The 23,555-nt window shown below is 40.3% G+C and overlaps 1 protein-coding gene across 13 annotated transcripts in view; it reads right to left on the reverse strand.

Annotated features, from left to right (window-relative positions):
• The window catches only part of LOC129431262 (protein sidekick-2), a 135,484-nt gene that overhangs the window by 97,068 nt on the left and 14,861 nt on the right, over nt 1-23,555 (reverse strand). For 8 of the 13 annotated variants that reach the window (XM_073874902.1, XM_073874903.1, XM_073874898.1 and 5 more), the window contains exons 2-23: nt 21,124-21,282; nt 20,504-20,518; nt 19,983-20,085; nt 19,445-19,614; nt 15,661-15,786; nt 15,392-15,562; nt 14,644-14,758; nt 14,210-14,394; nt 14,001-14,132; nt 13,335-13,478; nt 9,397-9,508; nt 8,684-8,844; nt 8,141-8,300; nt 7,739-7,866; nt 7,554-7,655; nt 6,962-7,162; nt 4,255-4,366; nt 3,948-4,108; nt 3,369-3,528; nt 3,030-3,157; nt 2,845-2,946; nt 2,272-2,472 (exon numbers count right to left, since the gene is read on the reverse strand). In XM_073874902.1, the coding sequence (XP_073731003.1) occupies nt 2,272-2,472; nt 2,845-2,946; nt 3,030-3,157; nt 3,369-3,528; nt 3,948-4,108; nt 4,255-4,366; nt 6,962-7,162; nt 7,554-7,655; nt 7,739-7,866; nt 8,141-8,300; nt 8,684-8,844; nt 9,397-9,508; nt 13,335-13,478; nt 14,001-14,132; nt 14,210-14,394; nt 14,644-14,758; nt 15,392-15,562; nt 15,661-15,786; nt 19,445-19,614; nt 19,983-20,085; nt 20,504-20,518; nt 21,124-21,244 (3,010 nt within the window). In that variant the 5' untranslated portion in view covers nt 21,245-21,282. The remainder of the gene's footprint in view (nt 1-2,271; nt 2,473-2,844; nt 2,947-3,029; nt 3,158-3,368; nt 3,529-3,947; nt 4,109-4,254; nt 4,367-6,961; nt 7,163-7,553; nt 7,656-7,738; nt 7,867-8,140; nt 8,301-8,683; nt 8,845-9,396; nt 9,509-13,334; nt 13,479-14,000; nt 14,133-14,209; nt 14,395-14,643; nt 14,759-15,391; nt 15,563-15,660; nt 15,787-19,444; nt 19,615-19,982; nt 20,086-20,503; nt 20,519-21,123; nt 21,283-23,555) is intronic. The other 5 variants (XM_073874905.1, XM_073874896.1, XM_073874901.1 and 2 more) reach the window with 4 other exon arrangements.

Consider the following 23,555-nt stretch of genomic DNA (forward strand, 5'->3'; position numbering starts at 1 on the left):
AACAAAATTTATATTATGTTAGCGTGTCTCTGTCTAGTGTTTTTTATTTTTTTGTCTTACAGTAGCATTTAGTCTTTTCGTTTTGGGCACCATTACTTCACTTCCAGAGGCCAGAGAATCACCCTCTCCCACAGACTTCGAGACCACCGCGGGCAGGAAGCCTATCAGCATGATTGGGAAGTCCTGCTACTGAGCCCAGCATCGGCAACCTGGAAGCTTCCCCCAACCAGGTGTGTGACTTGAGGGCAACGTGGATCTATGTGGGAGTCAGAGGAGTTCTCCAGTTCTCCTCCGCCCCTCAAGACTTAGAGGTTGCCTTGGGTGTCGGACCAGTGGCCTCGCCTTGGGATGTCTCCTCCCTCACCTTCGTGGAGTCCCACCCCTCCATAGGTTCCACCCTGGTCATTCATCATCCTGCCCTCGCCTAAGGATTTCCCTAGGTCCCCGTGTGTCCCTCCTTCCATCCATCAGGTTGTCACCTGTGGGTTCGGTTTCTCTGGCTCCACAAAGGAGTTCTGGAGCCTCTTCTCCACCATTGGTCAGTAGACCAACCATAACTGCCCCATTCCTCCGGATCCTCAGTTCCCCCAGGCTCTTGGTCTGTGCAGCTCCGCCCTGGATCCCTCCCAGTTGGTCTCCGCCCCTGTTGGTCGTCCCCAGGGTGGGTTAGCATTGCCTTCATTACCTTGGCTCCTCCTACCAGCACCTTCACCCGGGGACTGCTTCATATCTGGTCTCTGAGACCTACACCTGATTACTCCGTCTCTTCGTTTGTTTGGAATTTGTTGTTGTTTCCTCCCTCCCACCACTTCAGTGTTTTAGTTACAGCGCGAGACGCACCTTGGAAGGGGGGGGCGTACTGTAAGAGTCGTCTTGTCTTGTGTTAGTTTTCATTGTGTAAAGTGTTCTCACCTGTGTTGTAATCACCATAAATGTTCGTTCAGGTAACACTTTATAATAATTTTAATTAGTAAGTCATTGATAAACATTAATTAATGCTTAGCTGATCATTAGTTACAATATATTTACATAGCTAAAAATATACCATAGAATGGTATATTGTGTACCCAGAGGTGGAAAAAGTACTAAAATATTGTACTCAAGTAAAAGTAAAGTTACTTTAATAATATTTTACTTAAGTAAAAGTAAAGTTACTGGTCTAAAAATCTACTCAAGTAAAAGTAAAAAGTAAATCATTTTAACTAGTAAAAGTTACTTTTTTTACAGCGGGAAGAGGTGGAGGATTCTAGTATAGTTCAAAATCGACATGGGAATATAAATCTCAAACTAGTTATTTTTAATTGTAGGAACATCTTTACAATTAAAGTGCAATAACAAAAAGTTAATAAAATAAAAAGCTTTTTTAAACTAAGAAACATTTATGGAATTATTTAATGATTTTACATGTGAGTTATGCACTTTTGAAGGTGGTCAGCAGCTTGTAAATACAATCACTATAGTAAGGTTGTAATTGATGTATTGCTGGTAACATACATTATTTTATTAAACTATAATAAATGAGCATATAATGAGATGAGTGCCATGTCATACTTTTGACATGTTTCTTGTCTTCTAGCTTCCCTGACCTGGGTACCTGATGTCAGACCTTTATTTTCTCTCTCTCTCTCTCTCTCTCTCTCTCTCCAATGTCTAATGACCTGCGCATTCTCGAGGACGTTCTTAAGTTGTGTTTGACTTGACGCGAAGCTGCTAGACTGCGTAGGATAATGCGCATTGTATTAAAAACGCGTCGTGCAAATGAGCGGTAAAACCCGGTCTGCAATTTCGTACTGAAGAGCATGAATCCTACCTTTCATATGAAAGAAACACTCGCTTCGCGTCAGTGGAAAGTGGTCGCTTAAATATGACCAGGGGTTTCTTTCATAAGATTTGAACTGAGGCGGGTCTGCATTAGCGCGCGCCTGTCTCGTCCGTCTCCATGGTTCTTTTTGCGAGTTCCCCCGCGGGCCCCACCCATCAATCATCCGTTGCGCGTCTTTATCACCTTGCTTTTTTTAAATATTTTTTTACTCAGTAACGGATATGATTTAAAATGTAGCGAAGTACAATACTTTAAATAAAACATACTTAAGTAAAAGTAAAAGTACAGATTTTAAAAACTACTCAAAAAAGTAAAAGTACACAAAAAAACTACTCAATTACAGTAACGTGAGTAAATGTAATTCGTTACTTTCCACCTCTGTGTGTACCATATCCATAAACAGAAGGCATCCATACGAAGCATATTATCGTATGTTCAGATGATCTTACTGGCAGCAGGGGTGATGTAGGATTCAGATTCAGAACTAGGTTCACTGTTTCCGATCTCATTCACAGCTCTGACCCGGAAATGATACTTGCAGAGCGGCCGCAGAGGAATCTCAATGTGTTTGATGTCTTGATGAACTCTCTCATATTCCCTCCATGTGCTTGCATCCGTACACTGCTCCTCCTTCATCTCTATAATATATTCTGATGGACAACGGAGAAGAAAGCTTAGAGACAGGCATGCCTACAGTATTTGCTCTATACCGTAATATTACGTAAGGGATAATCAACGACCTGCCGTGCATTAAAGGATTTTAACTGTATGACATGGAGGCAAAGAACCCCCCAGTGCGAAGCGGAGTGCATTTAAAATGCTTAAATGCACTGCAGGCTGTTGAATAGCCTGGTTTTTCTATGGTCATGCCAAATAACTAGTATTACTCTTTGCAGAGCAGCATTTGACTGCATGGGGAAAAATTACAGTTATTTTCATCAGCTACTGTGCATTAAACAAATTCAATCCCAATAGTTTAGTAGTCTGAACACAGTTCAGATTATGGTTTTCATTAAAATTACCAAAAACAGGGCTGTTGTTTTCATCGCCGGCTGTCCAGGTCAGAGTAACGCTTCGCTCCCTTTTTTCAGATATATCCACAGAAAGAGGAGCACCTGGTTTATCTGAGGATGGTCAAGTGCAAAGATTGATTAGATAATACTGTAGAGCTGTGTTAACCTAACTGATGATATGTCGAGAGATTTACCCTGAACTGTGATGGAGCCGCTGGCATCATCTGAATCGAGTTCAGTTCTGATCTCACAACTGTATTCTCCTGAATCCTGAATTTGTACATCTGTCACCTTCAGAGAGCCATTTGGATATTCAGTGTACCTGCAGTCACGTAACAAAACAAAAAACACTATAAACCCCATGGCACAGCTCAGCAATTGGCAACAATAATGTTTTGTCAATTCAGGTTATTGCTGTGATGAGCTGGAGCTTCCAGAAGAGATAGTTATCCACTGATATACGCCATCTAAACTGGCTATTTTTGTCATTATATCTGTCATCTCTAGATAAAACTGTTGTTGTATTTATTTACTTGTCGTCATTAGCAGATGCCGCAATCTTTTGTCCATCCTTCTTCCACTGAAGGGTGAGATGTTTTAACTTATGGTCCACGCTATATTTGCATTGTAAAACAGCATCATTTCCACGAACGACCCGCAGGTGTTGGGGAGGAGCCATGATTTTTGTTCTGTCTGGAGAAATTAAAACAGGATTCAGTTAACTTTCATCATGTGTATGTCTGTGTGGAGTTGTGTGGAATAATTCATTGATTTCAATTCAAAGAAAGCAGTCTGAGCTGAATGTGAGCTTGCAGAGGATTTCTGTATGAAACATCCCCTTGTGAGAAACTGACCAGGATGTGAAGTGCACCACATCTTTAGGAAACCCATCACTATTTACTGTTATCCTCAAAACTAAAAGTACATTTCTATCAGTCAGATATGAATGATCTGAGATCCTATAGCTGTACGATGTATGTGGGTTTATGCCGTCAGATAGATTTTCTCTGAACAACAGACACAATGGATGCACAGTGTGCATGACAATGACAATTTCACAAAGTAAAAGGAACAATTTTGTTGTGGTGTTAAACAATAATCTAAATACTTACCGAAGACTTCGAGTACGGCGCTAATGGTCGCGGTACTGTCTCTCACTGAACACGTGTAAATGCCACTCTCCTCCTGACTCACATTACTGATTTGAAGATTTCCATTGTCCATCTGAGATATTTTAGTATTGGACACAGCTAGACTAGAGTCAAAAATCTCCCTGCAAACATCAACAAATACGTGATGTTGCTACTGTGGTTTGTCTCTTCCCATTAACCCTTGCATAATTAAACACAATCATTGTACTGTCTGTTCATTCATATGTTTCAAAAACATCATTGCTTATATTCATTTGTTTGTGCTTACCAGTCCACTTTGGGTCTTGGGGAACCAAGCGTTCTGCATTTAAGTACGACGGTTGATCCAGTTGTTTTCCTGTACACTAATCCATCAGCTGTCAGGATCTGAGGAGGAAGCTCTGACAGACAAATGAGAAGAAAAGTCCTTAACACATATATAACTGTCGGCGGTGATTGTGGAGGGACTTGACTGGAGACAATCAACTTAAATTACAAAAGGAACAAGGACGGGCAGACAGGCATGTAAATAAAGATCATTCAATGATGTGGGGATTAAATATTCTTATTTTATAGTTTTAAACAATCTTTTGCAGTGACATCTGTTACATGTAGCAAAGTTTTTACTAAAATATATAAGGTACTTATTTCTAAAACATGCTGTGAGTAGAGAAAGCATTAACTCTGTGGCATCCTGTTCCAATAGTTTTTAGATGTAGATTAAATATTGTGTGTTCTGACAGAAACAGCTGTGAAAAAATCAACATTTGATTGTTAAATATAAACAAACAACAACGGTTGACAATGCAATTCAACTAAATGTCAATTTACCGTCTTACCGCAAAACCTTTAAAAATCTTAAAAATACTTATTATTTGGTAATAAACACATAATAAATAGCAAATACATCAGAAGATGCTTCTCACTTTCATTCACCTGTAGTGAATGTAGCCTTGGCCAGGAGGGGTCGATGTCGTCAGGCGGTACCCCCGATGGTGGGTCGGCAGTGGTGACTAAGTCACTGCCCATCTTCCCCTACCTGGCTTCCAGCTCAACTCCTCCCTCTTGCTCCATAACCAGCAAGAGGCTCTATCCACAGCCTTCCACATCATGGGAGCTGCTGCCTTCCTCTCCTTCCCTGTCATTCCAATGGTTGTAAGTATTTTCCATAATGACTAAACAAGGAATCCTCTACAGCTGACCTCGACTGGGAACAGCCAAGTCTGCTATCCTTTCCCCTACAATCATGCAGCAGGTCTTTGTATTTAAGGGTCTTCTTTTCAAATGCCTGTTCACACCCCTCTTCCCATGGGACTGTATCTTTTTCCCCTCTTCAGACCACAGTACCACATCCGGCCTCAGGGTTGTCTCGACAAACTGGGGGACCTGCAGCCTTCCTCCCAGGTTCCACCTTCTTTTCCCATGATTGGGCCTTTTGTAGCAGACTGGTTCTTCTTGTCTGGTTCGTGGAGCCATCTGTACCTACCCTGGGTGAGTGCTTTTTACACTCGGACAGGATGTGTGCCATAGTGCCCCTCTCCCTAGAAAGTTTGCACAATGGGTCCTCTCTCATACCCCACTTTTTTTGTTGGCGTTGGGAGTGTGTCATACACTGATTTCAGCAGGAAGGATATGCAGAACGGTTCTAGTCTCCATAGGTCCGCCCAGGTAATCTTCCTCTTGGGAAGGTCCCATCTGGTCCAGGCTCCTTAGGAAGCTTGGTCCACTGCCCTTGATCTTTGTCCTTCCACTTCCAGGTTCCGTACCTCCTCTTGAATCATGGCTCTTCTCTTTTACTGTTGGAAATGGTAGGTTCCAAGACCCTGTCTCCTTGTGCGTCGTGCAATTTCATGGCACAGCTTCAACATGCGATCAGCTTGTGCAACAGACAAATCAGCTGCCCAATTGTGACCTGATCTTGTAATGATGCCTGCATGTCTGACTTGTTCATCCTGTGAGTCTCTGTATGTCATTATGACACTGCATTTTGTAACTTGAATTCCTTTACCACGGAAGACAGCGGTAGCTGGAGCTGCCCTGATCTTATATAGAGGCCTACCGCAGTGAAACTTGGAGGAATTCCCAACCACCTTCAGATGCACTTATTGATCTTCCTCTCTAATCCTTCAATGCATGTCATTAAAAAAACTTAAGACAACAATTATGCAACAAAAGGCAGAACTTACTGTATGTTGGGCTGGGGACGGACGTCTCCTAGCTCGGCATGAGTTGGAGCGCACAGTACAGAGCAGCAGGAGAGTGATGGCGCGATGATTTAATGTACAGGTCCATGATGGGGAAAAGCGTTCACAAAGCTCTTTTTTTTGTTTAATATCCTTCGAGTTTGTCAGTGAACTCTGTTATTGTTTCTAAAAAGCGTTTTATTGTTTCCATAAAGCAATAAGCATGTTGTCTTTGTTTGTTTACCGCTTTGCTGGCTAACTTCCAGGTGACGTGCTAACGTTTTGGGAGGAGTTATGCGCTGACATATGTGGTTTAATCAACCAGATGTATTTACAATTGTCCAGTTTCGTCTGAAATGCATCCCAGTCCACATCCTGAAGTAGTTTGAGGGATCAGATTTAAATCCATCTTGAAAACGTTTTGGAGGGCATTTACACCTGGTCTTTTTACGATCGGTTAGCTATCCAATCAGAGAAAACGCATGAAGTGACCAGGTTTATAAAACCCATGTAGACATAACATAGGTTTTTCCTCCAACATGTGTAAGAATAACAGTGTGTGGTTTCAAAACACTGATGTTTTTAATAAATGTATGAAAACAAGAACCTGGCAGATGATGAGTTTATTCCGGTAACACCTTATAATACCTTTAATTAGAAAGTCATTGATAAACATTAGTTAATACTTAACTGATCATTAGTTACAATATATTTACATAGCTAACCATATACAATAGATTGGTATATTGTGTACCATCTCCATAAACATCCATTCGAAAGAACATTATAGTGAGTATGTTCAGATGATCTTACTGGCAGCGGGGGTGATGTAGGATTCAGATTCAGAACTGGGTTCACTTTTTCCAATCTCATTCACAGCTCTGACCCGGAAATGATACTTGCAGAACGGCTGCAGATGAATCTCAATGTGTTTGATGTCTTGATGAACTCTCTCATATTCCCTCCATGTGCTTGCATCCGTACACTGCTCTTCCTTCATCTCTATAATATATTCTGATGGACAACAGAGAATATAGGTTAGAGACAGGCATGCCTACAGTTTTTGCTCTCTATGGTAACATGCCAATAGACAAGTTCAAACTAGTTTTACTCTTTGCAGCGCAGCATTTGACCGAATGAGTAAGAATTTGTTATTTTCATCAGCTACTCTACATTAACAAATTAATTTCATATCCTGCAGCCAATCAGAATCAATAAATAACTCTGAAATAACCATGCTTTCTTTTTGCATTCAATTTTGTGTTCTAAAGTTGGTCAAACAATCATTAAGTAAAGAGCTGATATCGCTTGTCCTTCATTTCTACGCTGTTCATGCAAACAGAGTAAGCATCTCAATAGTTTAGTAGTCTGAACACAGGTCAGATAATAGTTTTCATTAAATTACCAAAAACAGGGCTGTTGTTTTCATCGCCAGCCGTCCAGGTCAGAGTAACGCTTCGCTCCCTCTTTTCAGATATCTCCACAGAAAGAGGAGCACCTGGTTTATCTGAGGATGGTCAAGTGCAAAGATTGAGTAGATAATACTATAGAGCTGTGTAAACCTAAGTGTTGATCTGTTGAGAGATTTACCCTGAACTGTGATGGAGCCGCTGGCATCATCTGAATCTAGTTCAGTTCTGATCTCACAACTGTATTCTCCTGAATCCTCAATCTGTACATCTGTCACCTTCAGAGAGCCATTTGGATATTCAGTGTACCTGCAGTCACGTGACAAAACAAAAAACACTATAAACCCCATGGCACAGCTCAGCAACTGGCAACAATTATGTTTTGTCATTTCAGGTTATTGCTGTGATGAGCTGAAGCTTCCAAAAAAGAAACAGTCAGTTTTTTTGAAAGTCGACTAGAGAGTGGCTGATGTAATACTGATCCACATACAGATAGTTATCCACTAATATACGTCATCTAAAATGGCTTTTTTTGTCATTATATCTGTCATCACTAGATGAAACTGTTGTTGTATTTATTTACTTGTGGCCATTAGCAGATGCCACAATCTTTTGTCCGTCCTTCTTCCACTGAAGGGTGAGATTTTTTAACTGGTGGTCCACGCTATATTTGCATTGTAAAACAGCATCATTTCCACGAATGACCCGCAGGTGTTGGGGAGGAGCCACGATTTTTGTTCTGTCTGGAGAAATTAAAACAAGATTCAGTTTACTTCCATCATGTGTATGTCTGTGTGACAGCAAACATGTAGTTGTGTAGAAAAAAATATTGATTTCAGTTCAGAGAAAGCTGTCTGAGCTGAATGTGAGCTTTAAGAGGATTTCTGTCTGAAACATTCCCTTGTGAGAAACTGATCGGCATGTCATGAAACCCATCACTATTTCCTGTAGATTTCTACCAGTCAGATATCAATGATCTGAGGTCCTACGGCTGTATGATGTATGTGGGTTTAGTGACGTCAGATAGATTTTCTCAGAGCAACAGACACAATGTGCATGACAATAGCAATTTACAAAAGTAAACAGAAACAATTTTGTGGTGTTAAACAATAATCTAAATACTTACTTAAGACTTCGAGAACAGCGCTGATGGTTATGTTACTGTCTCTCACTAAACACGTGTAACTGCCACTCTCCTCCTGACTCACATTACTGATCTGAAGATTTCCATTGGCCATCTGAGACATTTTTGCATTGGACAAAGCTGGACTAGAGTCGAAAATCTCCCTGCAAACATAATTCAACAAATACATCACTGCTACTGTGGTTTGTCTCTTCCCATTAAAGCCTGCATAATTAAACACAATCATTGTACTGTATTTAAGCACTTACAGCAAATCTGCAGACTGCTCACATAATGACAATCTGATATGCTACTGGTGTCCACATCACACCGTCCACATATACACACACACACACACACACACACACACACACACACACACACACACACACAGTTAATGTGTACCTGTGTATCTGCCTTGTGTGTGTGAAATGAAACACACCTGACCCTTTAATCTGATTATTGTTAAAGTATATACGTCATTAAGTGTAATTGATGCATACAAACAGTGTTGCCACAATCTACAGTCAATCCTTTGCACTGAATGTGCATCTCACCAGACTCTGTTTTTTGAGGAAAGTTAACTCGTACAGTTAGAGTTTAGTTGGAGTCTATCATGATTTCTAATTGAATGGATTTCATCATTATATGTCCACTATATGTTCATTCATGTGTTTCAAAAACACCATTGCTTATATTCATATGTTTGTGCTTACCAGTCCACCGTGGGTCTCGGGGAACCAAACGTTCTACATTTAAGTATGACGGTTGATCCAGTTTTATTCCTGTACACTATTCCATCAGCTGTCAGGATCTGAGGAGAAAGCTCTGACAGAGAAAAAGAGAAGAAAAAATCCTTAATACATTTACTGTCAAAACTGTCAGCTCCATACAAGTTACTCCGGACAAATCTTTTGAGTCAATAAAGCTTAAGCATGACAATTTCCACGGTGTGACATTGCTTTAATGACCGAAGATCAGTTTACGGTGAGGCTATGAGAGACAACCCCCCGAATTTTTTTTTTAAAATTGTGTGACATGTATTAGGTTTAAATATATTCTGTGGTTTGTGTGTCAGACAAAAGTTGTGAATGGTAATATTATCTGTGTTCTGATTGGTCAGATTAGAATACATAAAAGACAATTTCATCAAATTCATCAAGCATCAACCCAACTACGTTTCTTTAGATGTTATAATCATCTTTGAAATTATATTGAAAGCAATAATGAGGCAATACATTAACAAATAAAACATTGTATAATGATTGGGTGGGCCTGTTGATTAAAGTGGGTGGGCTTACTGGGGTGGTAGTGTGAGTGGCGACAGAATCGCATCAGTAAAAAAAAAGGGAAAAGTTGTGGTAATAATAGGGGAAATGTGCTGTGGTAGAGATCACGACAAAGTGGCCAAAATATCAGCGTTTACACACATCCGTGGAGACCGTATGTATACCAGGCCAGTGGATACCGGTGTTTCCCTTAAATAGGATAACTACGTGGGAGCATGCAAGCGCATTCTTCTACAGAGCTGTGAATAAACAAAAGATATGGAGAAAAATTTGCAGTTTGATTAAATTGACAATGAGGTAATGTAGTTTCACTAAAATTGATTCTGGATTAAAAAACGCAGATATTTGTAACTTTAGTGGAAAAGGGGTTAATAAACGCATAATCTTAAGCAGCACAGTCCTGTAGGCCACCATTGTTGTTTTGTTTGTCTAATTAACAGGTGCGCGTGACATTGCGTTATCAAACAGCATTCGCTTTTCATAAACCTGCCTTATATACGCCCATAATGATGATTGACAGGCCTGGATGTTTAGGCTCCTCCCGAACCTACGTTAAGTTTACTATATTTTGTCTTTCTCTCTCTGCACTAAATGCCAGTGCCGTGGTTGGATAGTGCAGATTAAGGGCACTTGTTATTATAAGGGCAATGCTATTATAATAAGATCCCCTTCTAACATCACAAGGGGAGCCAAATTTCAATTACCTTTTTTCCACATCAATGCAGAGAATGGTTTACCAAAACTAAGTTACTGGGTTGTTCTTTATCACATTTTCTAGGTTAATAGAAGCACTGGGGAACCAATTATAGCATTTAAACATGGAAATGATAAGTCCCCTTTAAGCCGAGCTCATACTACAGTATTTTCACACTTAATATACCCTGAAAATCAGATTATCATGTAATGTGTGACGTTAACAGATCAAATCTTACACATCCCAAACTGCTCGCAAGCAAATCGCGGCCGCCCCCAATCATATCGAACATGTTTAGTATTCAGGGTTTTAAATAAGGTTAATTGCATCATTACTTCTACAATAAGTGCCCCAGTTGCTCTGATAGTGGCCTTCAGCTCTTCTGCATTGTTGGGTCTGGCATATTGCATCTGCCTCTTCCCAATACCCCATTGATTTTCTATGGGGTTAAGGTCAGACCAGTTTACTGGCCAATTACGAACAGGGACACCTAACCAGGTTCTGGTAGCTTTGACACTGTGTGCAGGTGCTTGGTCCTGTTGGAAAATGAAATCTACATCTCCATAAAGTCAGCAGCAAGAAGCAAAAAGTAAACATCCTGGTACACGGCTGCGTTGACCTTGGACCTCAGAAAACACAGTGGACCAACACCAGCAGATGACATTCCACCTCAAACCATCACTGACTGTGGAAACTTTACACTGGACCTCAAGCAACATGGATTGTGTGCCTCTCCTCTCCTCCTCCAGACTCTGGGATAATGATTTCCAAAGAAAATGCCAAATTTACTTTCATCAGAGAACATAACTTTGGACCACTCAGCAGCAGTCCAGTCCTTTTTAAAGGCGAGATGCTTCTGACGCTGTCTGTTGTTCAAGAGTGGCTTGACACAAGAAATGAGACAGCTGAAACCTACGTCTGTGCGTAGTGGTTCTTAAAGCTGACTCCACCTGCAGTCCACTTTTTGTACATCTCCCCCATATTTTTGATTGGGTTTTGTTTCACAATCCTCTCCAGGCTGCGGTTATCCTACCCAGTCTCACATAGATGCGTATAAATAGCACAAAGTGTAAAAATTGTGCAATACATACACCAAATTCCACTTTGGCATGCATATGATATACCAGTCCTTCCCATTCACTTAAACGATGCATCATTTTTGTCGTTTTATTTATTGGTTTCTCAATTTTTTCTGTTTTTTAAACCATTTTTGCTTGGGTTTAGGGTTAGATTTTAGATTTGCTTAATGAGGTTATTTAATATACAGGTTTCTCCATGTTTTTGTCCATATTTAAGCCATGGTCGCTTAGAGTTGGGGTTTGGGTTAGGATGTCATTTTTATATTACAAAAAGTTGTTCTAACCCTAAACCCAAGCGAAAATGGTAAAAAAAATGAGAAAAAATTGAGAAACCAATAAAAAAAAAAAAAAAAAGATGCACCGTTTAAGTGAATGGGAAGGACTGGCTTATCATATGCATGCCAAAGTGGAATTTGGCATATGTATTGCATGATTTTTACACTTTGTGCTATTTATACGCAACTCTGTGAGACTGGGCTGGGGTTTCCCTATTGCTTGTACATGTTTTTCAACCACATGTTTTCCTTCCCTTCGCCTCTCTATTAATGTGCTTGTACACAGAGCTCTGTGAACATCCAGCCTCTTTTGCAGTGACCTTTTGTGTCAATGATCGTCTTATGGACAACTGTTAAATCAGCAGTCTTCCCCATGATTGTGTAGCCTAAAGAACTAGACTGAGAGACCATTTAAAGGCCTTTGCAGGTGTTTTGAGTTAATTAGCTGATCAACTCTTTCGCCGCCAGCGTTATTTAAAAAAGTTGCCAGCCAGCGCCAGCGTTTTTCATGATTTTTACAAAAGTTGAATGCCTTCCAGAAAATGTTCTTCTATAAATATATAAACATACAATATACCAAATGAAAGAACAGACCCTCTGCTTTCAAAAAAAAAAAAAAAAACGTTTAATCCTACCTTCAGTAGTTGTTTTGTAATCAGCTTTTTAATATGGGTAGGTTTCTGCAAAACACCACATTTTGAGCAAAAAGCAGAGATAATTCAATTTTTGTGACGGACGTTTCATAGAGATCCCATTCAGAGCGATCTTTAAAACAGACACGGACATGCAGCTGCTTGCCATAGGGCAATACTTCCGGGTTTAAAAAATTGCGTAAGGGTGCCACCTGGTGGATAATAGCGGTATTGCGGATAGATGGAAATACTCGTCATTGGCGGGGAAGCGTTTTCTATTGATTGACAAGATATCTCGTCAATGGCGGCGAAAGAGTTAAAGTGTGGTACTTGGGGTATTTATATTGAACCTTTTCACAACATTCTAATTTTCTAAGATACTGAATTTGGGATTTTCCTTAGTATCATCAACATAAAAAAAAAACATTTGAAATATATCAGTCTGTGTGTAATGAATAATATAATATATAGGTTTCACTTTTTGAATGGAATTAGTGAAATAAATCAACTTTTTGATGATATTCTAATTATATGACCAGCATCTGTATTGTAAAACATGCTTTTACCTGTGTAAATTATTATATTTTAATTTGAATAACTAGGGACAGTGATATATCTCTGTTATCTTTATGTAGACTCAAAGCAAGTGACCATTATGCAGTCCTATAAAAAGGTGGAAACATACCGACGACATGGACGTGTGTGTTGAGCAGTATAGTTGCGTGTTTGTTGGTGGCTTCACATTGATAGACGGCTGTATCGCTGTACTGAACTTTTGACAGAATCAAAGTGCCTGAGACCACGCTCCGCCTTGGCTCCAAATCTGTTCCTAAAACACATAAACCAACCAACACAGTGTGACAGCAGATCAAACCATAAAGAAAATCTTCATCATGTCCTTTCAGACTCATACAACTTTATTATTCAGACCACAAAATATTATATTTTCAACCAAAGTGAATAAAAACAGACTCAGAATATCTGATATTGTGGTCTGCAAAAAAATGTCAAACAAGTTTGAAAAAGCGTGTAAATTATGGCAGTTTTTTGTTTGCTAATGTTGACCAAAGATTAGACAAGAGTGCCCCCCCCCCCAAAAAAAAACAGTTTTCAATCAGGAATGTTTGTTAATTGTGAGACAGGACTGTGTGTAATGACAGACAGGATCCATAAAAAAGAAAAATGACATCTTAAACATTCATTATTCATATATAAGAAGAATTCAGATGTTCAGAAACTGCACAACTGTGATCTACAGAAATGACTTGACAGCATTGACTTTATTGTAATTCATGAGCTGAAGTGGACTTAACCCTGTCAGTTTTGAATGGCACACGAGGAGCTACAGTACCTGAGAGAGGGACACCGTTGATACTCCATGTGATGTTTGGTGTTGGGATGCCCTCTGCATGACAGTCCAGTTTGACCGTCTCTCCAGGAGCGTACATGTGTTCCTCAGGCTTCTTAGTCCAGGACGGAGCAGCTGAAATAAACATGCATGTATTTTACAATGGTAAAGAGAGGTATTGAAAGTGAATTAGACGCATGATTTGTGCGTACCCTCTACTGTCACAGTGTAGTGATGCATGACGGAGCCCTGACTGTTTCTGGCAGTGCACACATACTCGCCGTTGTCCTTCTCGGACACCTTCTCAATCTGAAGCCAGTGGTTGTAGTTCAGTATCTTGGCTCTGTTGGAAGAGAGAGGGCTGTCCTTCCTCTCCCAGTGCACCTCTGGTGTCGGCCTTTAAAACAAAGAAACAATGCCATAAGGGTAGTGCTGCAGTGAGGACACACATTTCATCGCAAAAAGGAAGTTATGGTTCAGCTCTTTAAAATAAGGGATTTACATGCAGATTAACATTCACAATCAAGAAATGTCTACAAACTGGGTTGAAGCAGAGATCAGGTAGCTCGTCAAATATCCATTCACCAGCATACTAGAATGGTATGGAAGGTATTTTCAGCCAATTTTAAATAAAAATTCTTCTCACAATCCTTCAGGAATACACTCCAGTGTCAGGGTTTGGCCTTTCAGGATCAGATATGAGCTGTGAGTTCCTGCTGGGTAATGCATCCGTGGTTGACGATTATTCACCATGGAATTTGCTGTAAAACCAGAAGGTTTACAGACAAGATAAGAATAATAAAATCATCAATACAATTGAAATAAATGCAATGTAAAATTCTGCCTTAAAATTTTTTTTGTTAAATCAACTCAGATTTACAAATCATTTCAACTTACTAGTATTTATCGTCACTAGAGATAAGTTGTTATAACTACAGATGAGTTGTTATAACTTATAAAATGAAGTTGACTTTTTTCAACTATATTTTATAAGTTGTAGCAATTCATCTCTTGTCAAGATAAATAATAGTAAGTTGACTCATAAATCTGAGTTGATTCAACAAAAAAAGGCAGCTAAGACTTTTTACAGTGTGGGGGATAATTGTAAAATTTTAGTATTTGCACTTAGAAGTTTGTGTCTTCACTGCCGGTCCAAAGAGAACTTAATTGTTTATACAATTTAACAATGAGGAAGACCAATGTCTTCCTCATTGTTAAATTGTGGATTTGGTGACTCCTCAGCTCACGTGGCCTCATGGGATAGAAAAACGAGCAGCTAAACCTACCACTGCCTTTAGATGTTACTATGATCTCTTATAGTAACGTGACTATTTTTCACCTTTAAAACTTTGCCCCTTATATTTAAAAGCTTTTTGTGAATGCACAGTACATACATGGCGTGACGGAGATGGAGATGGGTTTTTTAGGCAGGCTGATGCTGGCCTTGATATAGTGAGCATTGCAGATGTAGTCATTTCTGCTGTCACTTTGCAACAAGTTGGCAAAGTAAAGGTTTCCATCCAGACTCGTTGTTACACGCTCGCTCTGTGGGATGTGACGCCATTCTAAGAGTAAAACAGACCAATGCGTTTCAACTTAAACCACTGAATTAAGCTTAATGCTTAGCCATTTAGTAATTGGCTCATTTACATAGCGAACTTACGAGAATCCATCCAGTGTATTTTAGGAGTAACAGAGCTTTTCGGAGGGTTGCAGATGAGGACGGTGCTCACTCCTTCCTCAAACTGATGCTCTTGCTGTACCTTCTCTTTAGGCAAGGTTGGGACAGCTGTGAAGAACAAATTGTCCCTTAACAAAATAAATTACTATTTACCTATAGACATGTTAGGGTTAGGTTAGGGTTAACCCTAAGACATGTTTCTGTTCTTACAGTGTGCAATTCATTACTGCACAAAAAATGCTTGCTATAGTCTTTATTTTAATTCAGATGTAACAAAAGAATCTGCCTGGACTGTAACCACCAGTAACTTTGTTTAAATTATAGCTACATTTAATTCAATTCACCCCACTGTGCAAAGTGACCTCCAAACAAAAATTTTGCATCTCCAACTTTGGTCCCCTGAAGGTACAGACTATGACACCAGACAACGTCTTTTTCCAACAGAAGTTTCTACTGAACTTCCAGTATTGACGTTCATTGGATCTCTGTATCAACAAATTACAAATCACATCCAGGACTCTCAGCATGCATTGCGGTCTGAATAAATTTACTTTTTTACTATTTTCTTTGTCACCATTATTGATATTCATACTCCGATTCTTGATGTTTGTGTGTCTAAATGGCACAATGGTTTCTTTTTGTGTAGAAATTGTCTAAACCAGCATCAAACCAGCATAGACCAGCATAATTCATTTGCTGGTCCATGCTGGTTTGATGCTGGGGGTTTTTTCAGCAGGGCTCAGCATGTCAGAATAATAAACTGCTACAGCTATGAGAGTGATGGTTCTGTAGTATCACATCATTAACAGAAAAATATACTTTTGGTTAATCAAACAGTAAATGAATAACTCAACTCACTAGATGATGATCTTAAGAATCAGATACTAACCACAACTGTGATTACAGTTTTTCTCATTTGCTTAAACACATTTCTTGAAACTTTGCCTCATATTCTCAAAACAGTAAACACAAATCCATAACGCCTCACCCAATACTCCAAACATCATATTTTCAGGTCAAAATGAAGCTCTACACTCAAAACCATTCACTCTTACTGAAAAACCAAACTTTTCCCTCAGACAACACACACAAGCTTTCAAAAACACACACACTACAACATAGTATTACACAATGGTGCAGTAAATTCAAAACAATATATCCAAAACTGGTAAGTTGCTTGTGGTTCTCCCCCTCAAAAACCTGTTCACATGACCAAAAAAAACCCCACAATCAATGTATGCATTAGCACATTTGTATTCATTCATGTGCTATGTGCACAACTGTAAAAAAATTTTTTTACAGTTTTTTTCCAATTGCTAACACACAATTTTGCAAACTAGTCTGGTTTTTTTTCAAAAAACACACAATTTACAAAACCACACACCCAAATATCAAAATACCACATATATCCTGCAAAATGAAGCACTCCAACCGAAACTACATATAACATTATCAAAATCAAACTTTGACACAAATTGGAACACAACACACTTCATTACCAGATTTTTGTCTAACCAACTACACACAGTTGGGCATAATGAAAAGTGCACTTTTCTTTAGTATGCTTTGCCATAATACTAAAATATGTATCAGATTGTTCACATGCACAAAAACACTTGCAGATACACACACATGCTGTTGAATTTTTTATTTTTCACCAAACAAGTCATAACGCCTCGTCCACATCACAGGCAATATATTCCCTTGCCAGACATCGAGGGAAGAAGCACCTTGAGCGCCTTATCCATCCCTAAATTGCACCAACATCAATCTCATCATATGTCTCTTCCATAGTCTGCAAAAGAGGCATGCGCACAAAGGGCTGGTGGTCATATACCTTCCATATAACTCTTCTATGGGGTTCAAAATTGGCAAGTATGGTGGGAGGTATTGCACGATAAATGTTTGGTAGTCAGCAAACCAGTTTTGGACTGGAGCTACACGATGAAAGCTCACGTTGTGCCATACTACAACATATCGGTTTCTTTGGTCTACATCATTCATACACTCTGATGGTATGAGATTGTTGTGGAGTCTTTCTAGAAATGTGAGAATATGGGCTGTGTTGTATCAAGGTTGGCATGACGGTGGAGGACACCATCCATATTGGAGATGGCAGCACACATTGTGATGTTCCCACCACGTTAGCCAGGAACATCTATAATGGCTCTGTGGCCAATGACGTACCTGTGGTCTTTTCTAGTGCTTACATCCTGATTGAAGTGTTAACAATGAACCATTCAGGTGTTTGGGCAGGTGGCACATATATTGGCCATTTAGCTTGTGTAGTGTCATTTTGAATGGTAGTGTTTTGAAAAGGCAAACATGTGACTTTATGTCAGATTGTTGTGTCTTGTGCAGAGAACCGTGTTGAGTGCATTTAAAAAGTGTCATTGTGAATTGCAAAATGTGTGTAAAGCAGGAAATGTGTTTAGACTTTTGAAAACTTGAGAAGAGGTGTTGCTCTCTGTGTGTCAGTTTAAATAGTTGTGCTGTTCATGTCATTTTAGTGTGTTAGCAATTGGAAAAACATTTAATTATTCCTCCTCATCATCCCGTCTTTGTTCTGGGTCAGGCCAGAGAATCTTATCCACATCACAGGCTATATTGGGCCTAGCCAAACAGCGAGGGTAAAATTCCTGACCCACCCCTGGCATCCATCTACTGATATGTTGATCTGTATGGAAGGCAATTTTATGTATTTCTTTATTCCAGTGGCATAGTCTAACAGTGTATGCACACTAAAGTTACTGTACAGAGCAGTCTTACTGTAAGTACATCTATCTGTTTTACTCCCTGAAGGCTCTGAAGATGGAGGCAACAGTGAAGCGACTCAAATTAGGCTTTTCTCATTGCTCAGCCTCCCTCATAGTCAAACCATGGACAAGGACGTGGTCAGCTAGAGTGGCTCGAATTTCATCTGAGACTGCTTGTCACCTTGCCCTTCGTCTCCCTCCTCTTCTTTCACCACGTCTTCCTCATCTTCTTTCTCCTCCTTCATCATGTCCTCTCCCTTCTTCTTCACCACATCCTCCTCCTTTCCCTCCTCATCTGCCTCCTCCTCTTCTTCCTCCTCCTTCACCTCAACCTATTCCTTAATTTCTCCGTGGATCCATGGTTCCAAAGCTCAGTGAACTGATTCGAGCCCTTTTATCTATCTATTGAAGAATCTGATTGATGTGTGTTCAATTTTGACTCTTAGTGTTTCCACCTTGGTAATTGTTTGCAAATTGAGCCTAAGCTGTGCTGACTTGAGAGAACAGTATTAAATGCTAGTGCTTTCGAAATGACCACATGGTGTAAGCACTGAGAAATGTAGGGATTTGTGTGTAGAGTTTTGAAGTAAAAGTTCACCAAATCTGACCCATGTTTTAAAGCAGGGGAGTAGTGTTTATAGTTCAGCGAAATGATTGTGCTTCTGGAAAAATGGCGTTATGGTTTTGAAATTTTAGTTCAAAAGCCTGGTTATAGTGTTTTAGCAGTCGAGAAAAACTGTAATACATTATTCCACAACAAATGTGTATTAAACACAAAGTTGCAGCAGCCAGAGGAAAAGCTAGCAAAACAGTGTCAAGAGTCCAACTAAAGCAATCACTGATCACCATAATGGTAACTTTAAATTAACAAAACCAACATCTAAACCTAATAAGTGAACAGTGTTTTCTACAGCAATATTTACAGAACTTAGCATGGCAACATTTGTCATTATTGACGTCAGATCTTCACATTGTAAAGTTGTGTTTAAAAAACGGTAATGAGAAGACACCTTCTGTAGTCAGATGCACCACGTCAGACACTGCCGTCCCCAGCTCATTGGCTGCATAACAGCGATACGTTCCATGGTAAAACCTGAGATCTTTGGTTTTATTTGCTGTCAGGTTACCAGAGCCCAGCAGAACCTCCCCAAACTGATTCCCATCTTTAACCCATCGAAAGCTGTGACGAAAGAACAAAGTAACACAGAAAGTCATCATGTCTTCCATATATCTCAATTACTGTTTGGAGACTCTGAACGTTCTGACACAATCTGATGCTGTCTAAAATAAATGATGAATGGAAAAATATAAGAGGCAGATGACAACTTTATTTTATTCCATTATTTCAAAACAACATTGGCAGATTCTATTGATGTGGGTTTTACTCATCATACATTCATGTTAATTATGCAGTTCAGGCTTTCATATTGTATGCTTTTAAGTATTTGGAACTCTTATTAACATTTTTAGGGTAAAATCAGGGTTTAACAGGTAAATAGGACTAAAGAGAGTTAGGTGAGGTCGGATGGCTCAGATTCAGATATTGACCTGGGTTTTGGGTCTCCGCTTGCTTCACAGGCCAGATTGACATCATCCAGAGAAAACACAGTCTGGGACACGGCCTGCTTTGTGATATTTGGAGGTTTTTTAACTGATGGAACATACAATAGAAACATTACACTCAATATTAATGGTCAGTTCTTACAAAACAACAACCCATAATGTGTAGTCAATATGTCTGCTTTATCTTTTCATTTGGATGAAGAGCAGTTATAGGACTGTTGTGTCTTTTCACATAGTGTAATAGATTACAAGTAAAATAATTTACAATTTAATTTGATATTCTCAAAATGTATCCCAAAACTGCCAAGTTATCTTCTATACCTCTAACTCCATGTTTTGTAGGGACATTCCATAGACGTAATGGTTTTTATACTGTACAAACTGTATATTCTATTCCCTTCCCCTAGACCCAAGCACACACGCACACACACACACACACACACACACACACACACACACACACACACACACCAAATTCGGAAGGAAATCCAAGAGGATGCACTTACTGTCATTTAATTTGTCTGAGAAAGCAGCAGCAGGCAACACATAAAGAAAAAAAAAAGAGAGAGAGAGAGAGAGAGAGAGAGAGAGAGAGAGAGAATAAATTATTTCTCTTGTACAGTGTATATCCTAATTTGGTTATTTTACCATATCTTTGTTATGATGTACTTACACAAATAAGTGGTGACTAACAACATGTAATATGTACAGGTTAGGTTTAGGTTTAGAGTTAGTTGCTAGTAATTATGCATAATTCACAGTATTATTGTACATATAAGTACAGTAACACATAAGATAAGGAAGGAAACAGTAAAAGAAAGTGCCACTCCCAGTTTATATATTTTACTTCAATATTTTAAATGAATCATTCATTTGGTAAACACACATGGACTTCTCATTTTGATGGCACCGATTTGACAGAAAAAATACTTTTGAGAGTTGAACTGAAGAAGTAACAGGTTTTTGCAGGTATCATAATGCTCCCTGTTTTTTTGTGTTGCATTGTGGAATTTTTGTGATGCATTGTGCATCCTGCCTGAGTTTTAGTTTAGTTTCTCGTTGCCATTTTTATCAGAAAACAAATCAGAAGTTTTTCTGAGCGTGGTGCAGATTGAAGGGTTCTTACAATCATCAGGAATTTGGATGTAACCGTCTATTTGTCCCATAGAGAGGAAGAGGAGCAGTAGATGAAGAAGAGGCACGTGCTGCCCTCTACTGTCCGCTGGCTGACATCGCACTGGAGGCATTCTGCATCAAACCAGCAGCCAGGGGCTTGAGACAGCGTCTGCAGAGGACAAACCAAAACAGAGCAGAGGAGTGAACCTAAGAGAGAACATCAAGTCATTTACAAAACTAAAGGATATGAGATGGGTGAAAATAGACAAAATATTCATCTGTCATTATTGACTGAATTATTCCCCAGCCAAGAACAAAACATTTATTTACAATGAACACTTATGCTAAACAAAATCTGCACAAACCAACAAATGGATGCACAGACAAATGAAGAGTATCAGAATATCTTGAAGAGAAAACATCTTGACAATCACTTTGAGCTAAAGCAGTCTTTTTATGTCTAAGACAGACACATCCACACAGATATATAGCTATTTCCAGTATATACAGTACTGGGCAAAAGTCTTATGCCACCATGCCAGAATTAGATTTGTTGTTTTTGTAATGTTATGGTGATCATATATAATACAAATACAGGAAATGTGTATTTAGTATTAAAAACTGTATAAAAATGTTAACTAATTTGTCAAGTTTTTAAGGGTAAACTCCCATTCCACTTGAGCAATAGCAGGAAACTGCAGGATCGCTGACTACACTCATCATTGCAGAATACTCAACCACAATGGATCCAGCAGTGGGGTGGTCACCAGCGATGCACATTCTCATGCTCCACCAGGGCACTCGCTCCCTTAAGAATCCCACCCAGGACTTTTTGGACCTTTTTTGGACCACAGACCCACTACCCAGATAAGTCACTCGTCGTTTTTTACTGTGCCAGTTTAAATTATCCTCTTTATTCACAACTGTGTCAATATGATCCTCAAGGGAGTTTTGAAGACTTTGTAGAGCTGGCCCTGGTGTTAAGCTGATCCTCCTGAGGCTGAGGAGGAGGCCTTGCCTGCACAGTTTTTTGGGGGGGCTGTAAGTACCATGCTGTGCAGGCTGTGGAGCCAAGCCAGTTACATGAGCCTGTGTGAGACTCATGCCTGAACAACTTTACAAGAAGGCCATCGCCACAACCGAGTCACTTCACAAGATGGCCACCGCCATACCCGAGCCACTCCACAAGATGGCCGCCGCCACACCCGAGCCGTTTCACAAGATGACCACCGCCGCATCTGATTCAGTTCCCAACATCTGAGTCAGTTGCCAAGATGGATGCCGCCGCATCTGCCACCACATCTAAATTTCTTGTCCTAACTACAAGGCATGTATCTGTGTTTCCTGAGTTTCATGTTAAAGCCGAGATGGTTGGCCCTGAGTTTTATGTGTCCGTAGGTCAGCCAACATGACCACTCCTAAGCTCCATAGACTCTCTGCCCTTGCCAAAATGGCTGTGCACGACTCCCAAAGACTCTTTGCCATGTGTAAGATGCCATTCCATATTCTCTCTGTCCTGTCTAAGATGGTCAATCCTGAAAGCACTAACATGGCCCAGAGGGCCTCTCTGTGCTCTCTACTTAGGTTCCTGTGGCCACCGGCACCACCCTGGTATCCAGTCCCTCACTGGTCTCTGGTTCTGCCTGCGGCTCTGCCCTGGCCTCTAGATCCACCTGTGGCTCTGCCCTGGCATCTGGATTTGCCTGCAGCTGCGCCCTGGCCTCTGGATCTGACTGCGGCTCTGCCCTGGTCTCTGGTTCTGCCTGCCGCTTCGCCCTGGCCTCTGGTTCTGCCTGCAGTCCCGCCCTGGCCTCTGAATCTGCCTGCATCTTTGCCCTGGCCTCTGGATCTGCCTGTGGCTCCACCCTGGTCTCTGGTTCCTGCCCTGCCGGCTCCACCCTGGCCTCCTGTCCTGCCGGCTCCACCCTGGCCTCCTGTCCTGCCGGCTCCGCCCAGGCTTCCTGCCCTGGCTTCCTCTCTTGGCTTCCCACCTGTGGCTCCGCCCCGGCTTCCCACCTGCAGCTTCGCCCTGGTCTCCGGCTCTGTTCCTGTCCTGTCGGCTCTGCCCTGTTTTTTTGCCCTGCCATGTTCCCCAGGCCCTCTCCCTCATCACAGGCCTTGACCTTCATCCCCTCCCCCTGGTCCACCTCTGTTCCATCACCCAACTAAACTCTTTATTTGGAGTGTCTGGAAGCCACTCCTTGGCGGGGGGGGGGGGCTATGTAACAGTCCTGTATTGTGTTTCATCAATCCATGTTTTTTATTTTGAAGTTCTGTATTGTCATCCATGTTTTGTAGTTCTGTGTAGTTCTTTTGTTTCATTGGTCCTCGTTCTTGATTGTCTCCCAGGTGTGTCCTATTCACCTTGATTTCTTTGTGTATATATATTCCAGTGTCCCTCTTGTTCTTTGTTAAGAATTGTTTCTCTGTGATGTTGTTCCT

The sequence above is a fragment of the Misgurnus anguillicaudatus genome, chromosome 13 (genome assembly GCF_027580225.2).
Source record: "Misgurnus anguillicaudatus chromosome 13, ASM2758022v2, whole genome shotgun sequence".
NCBI classification, from domain to species: Eukaryota; Metazoa; Chordata; class Actinopteri; order Cypriniformes; family Cobitidae; genus Misgurnus; species Misgurnus anguillicaudatus.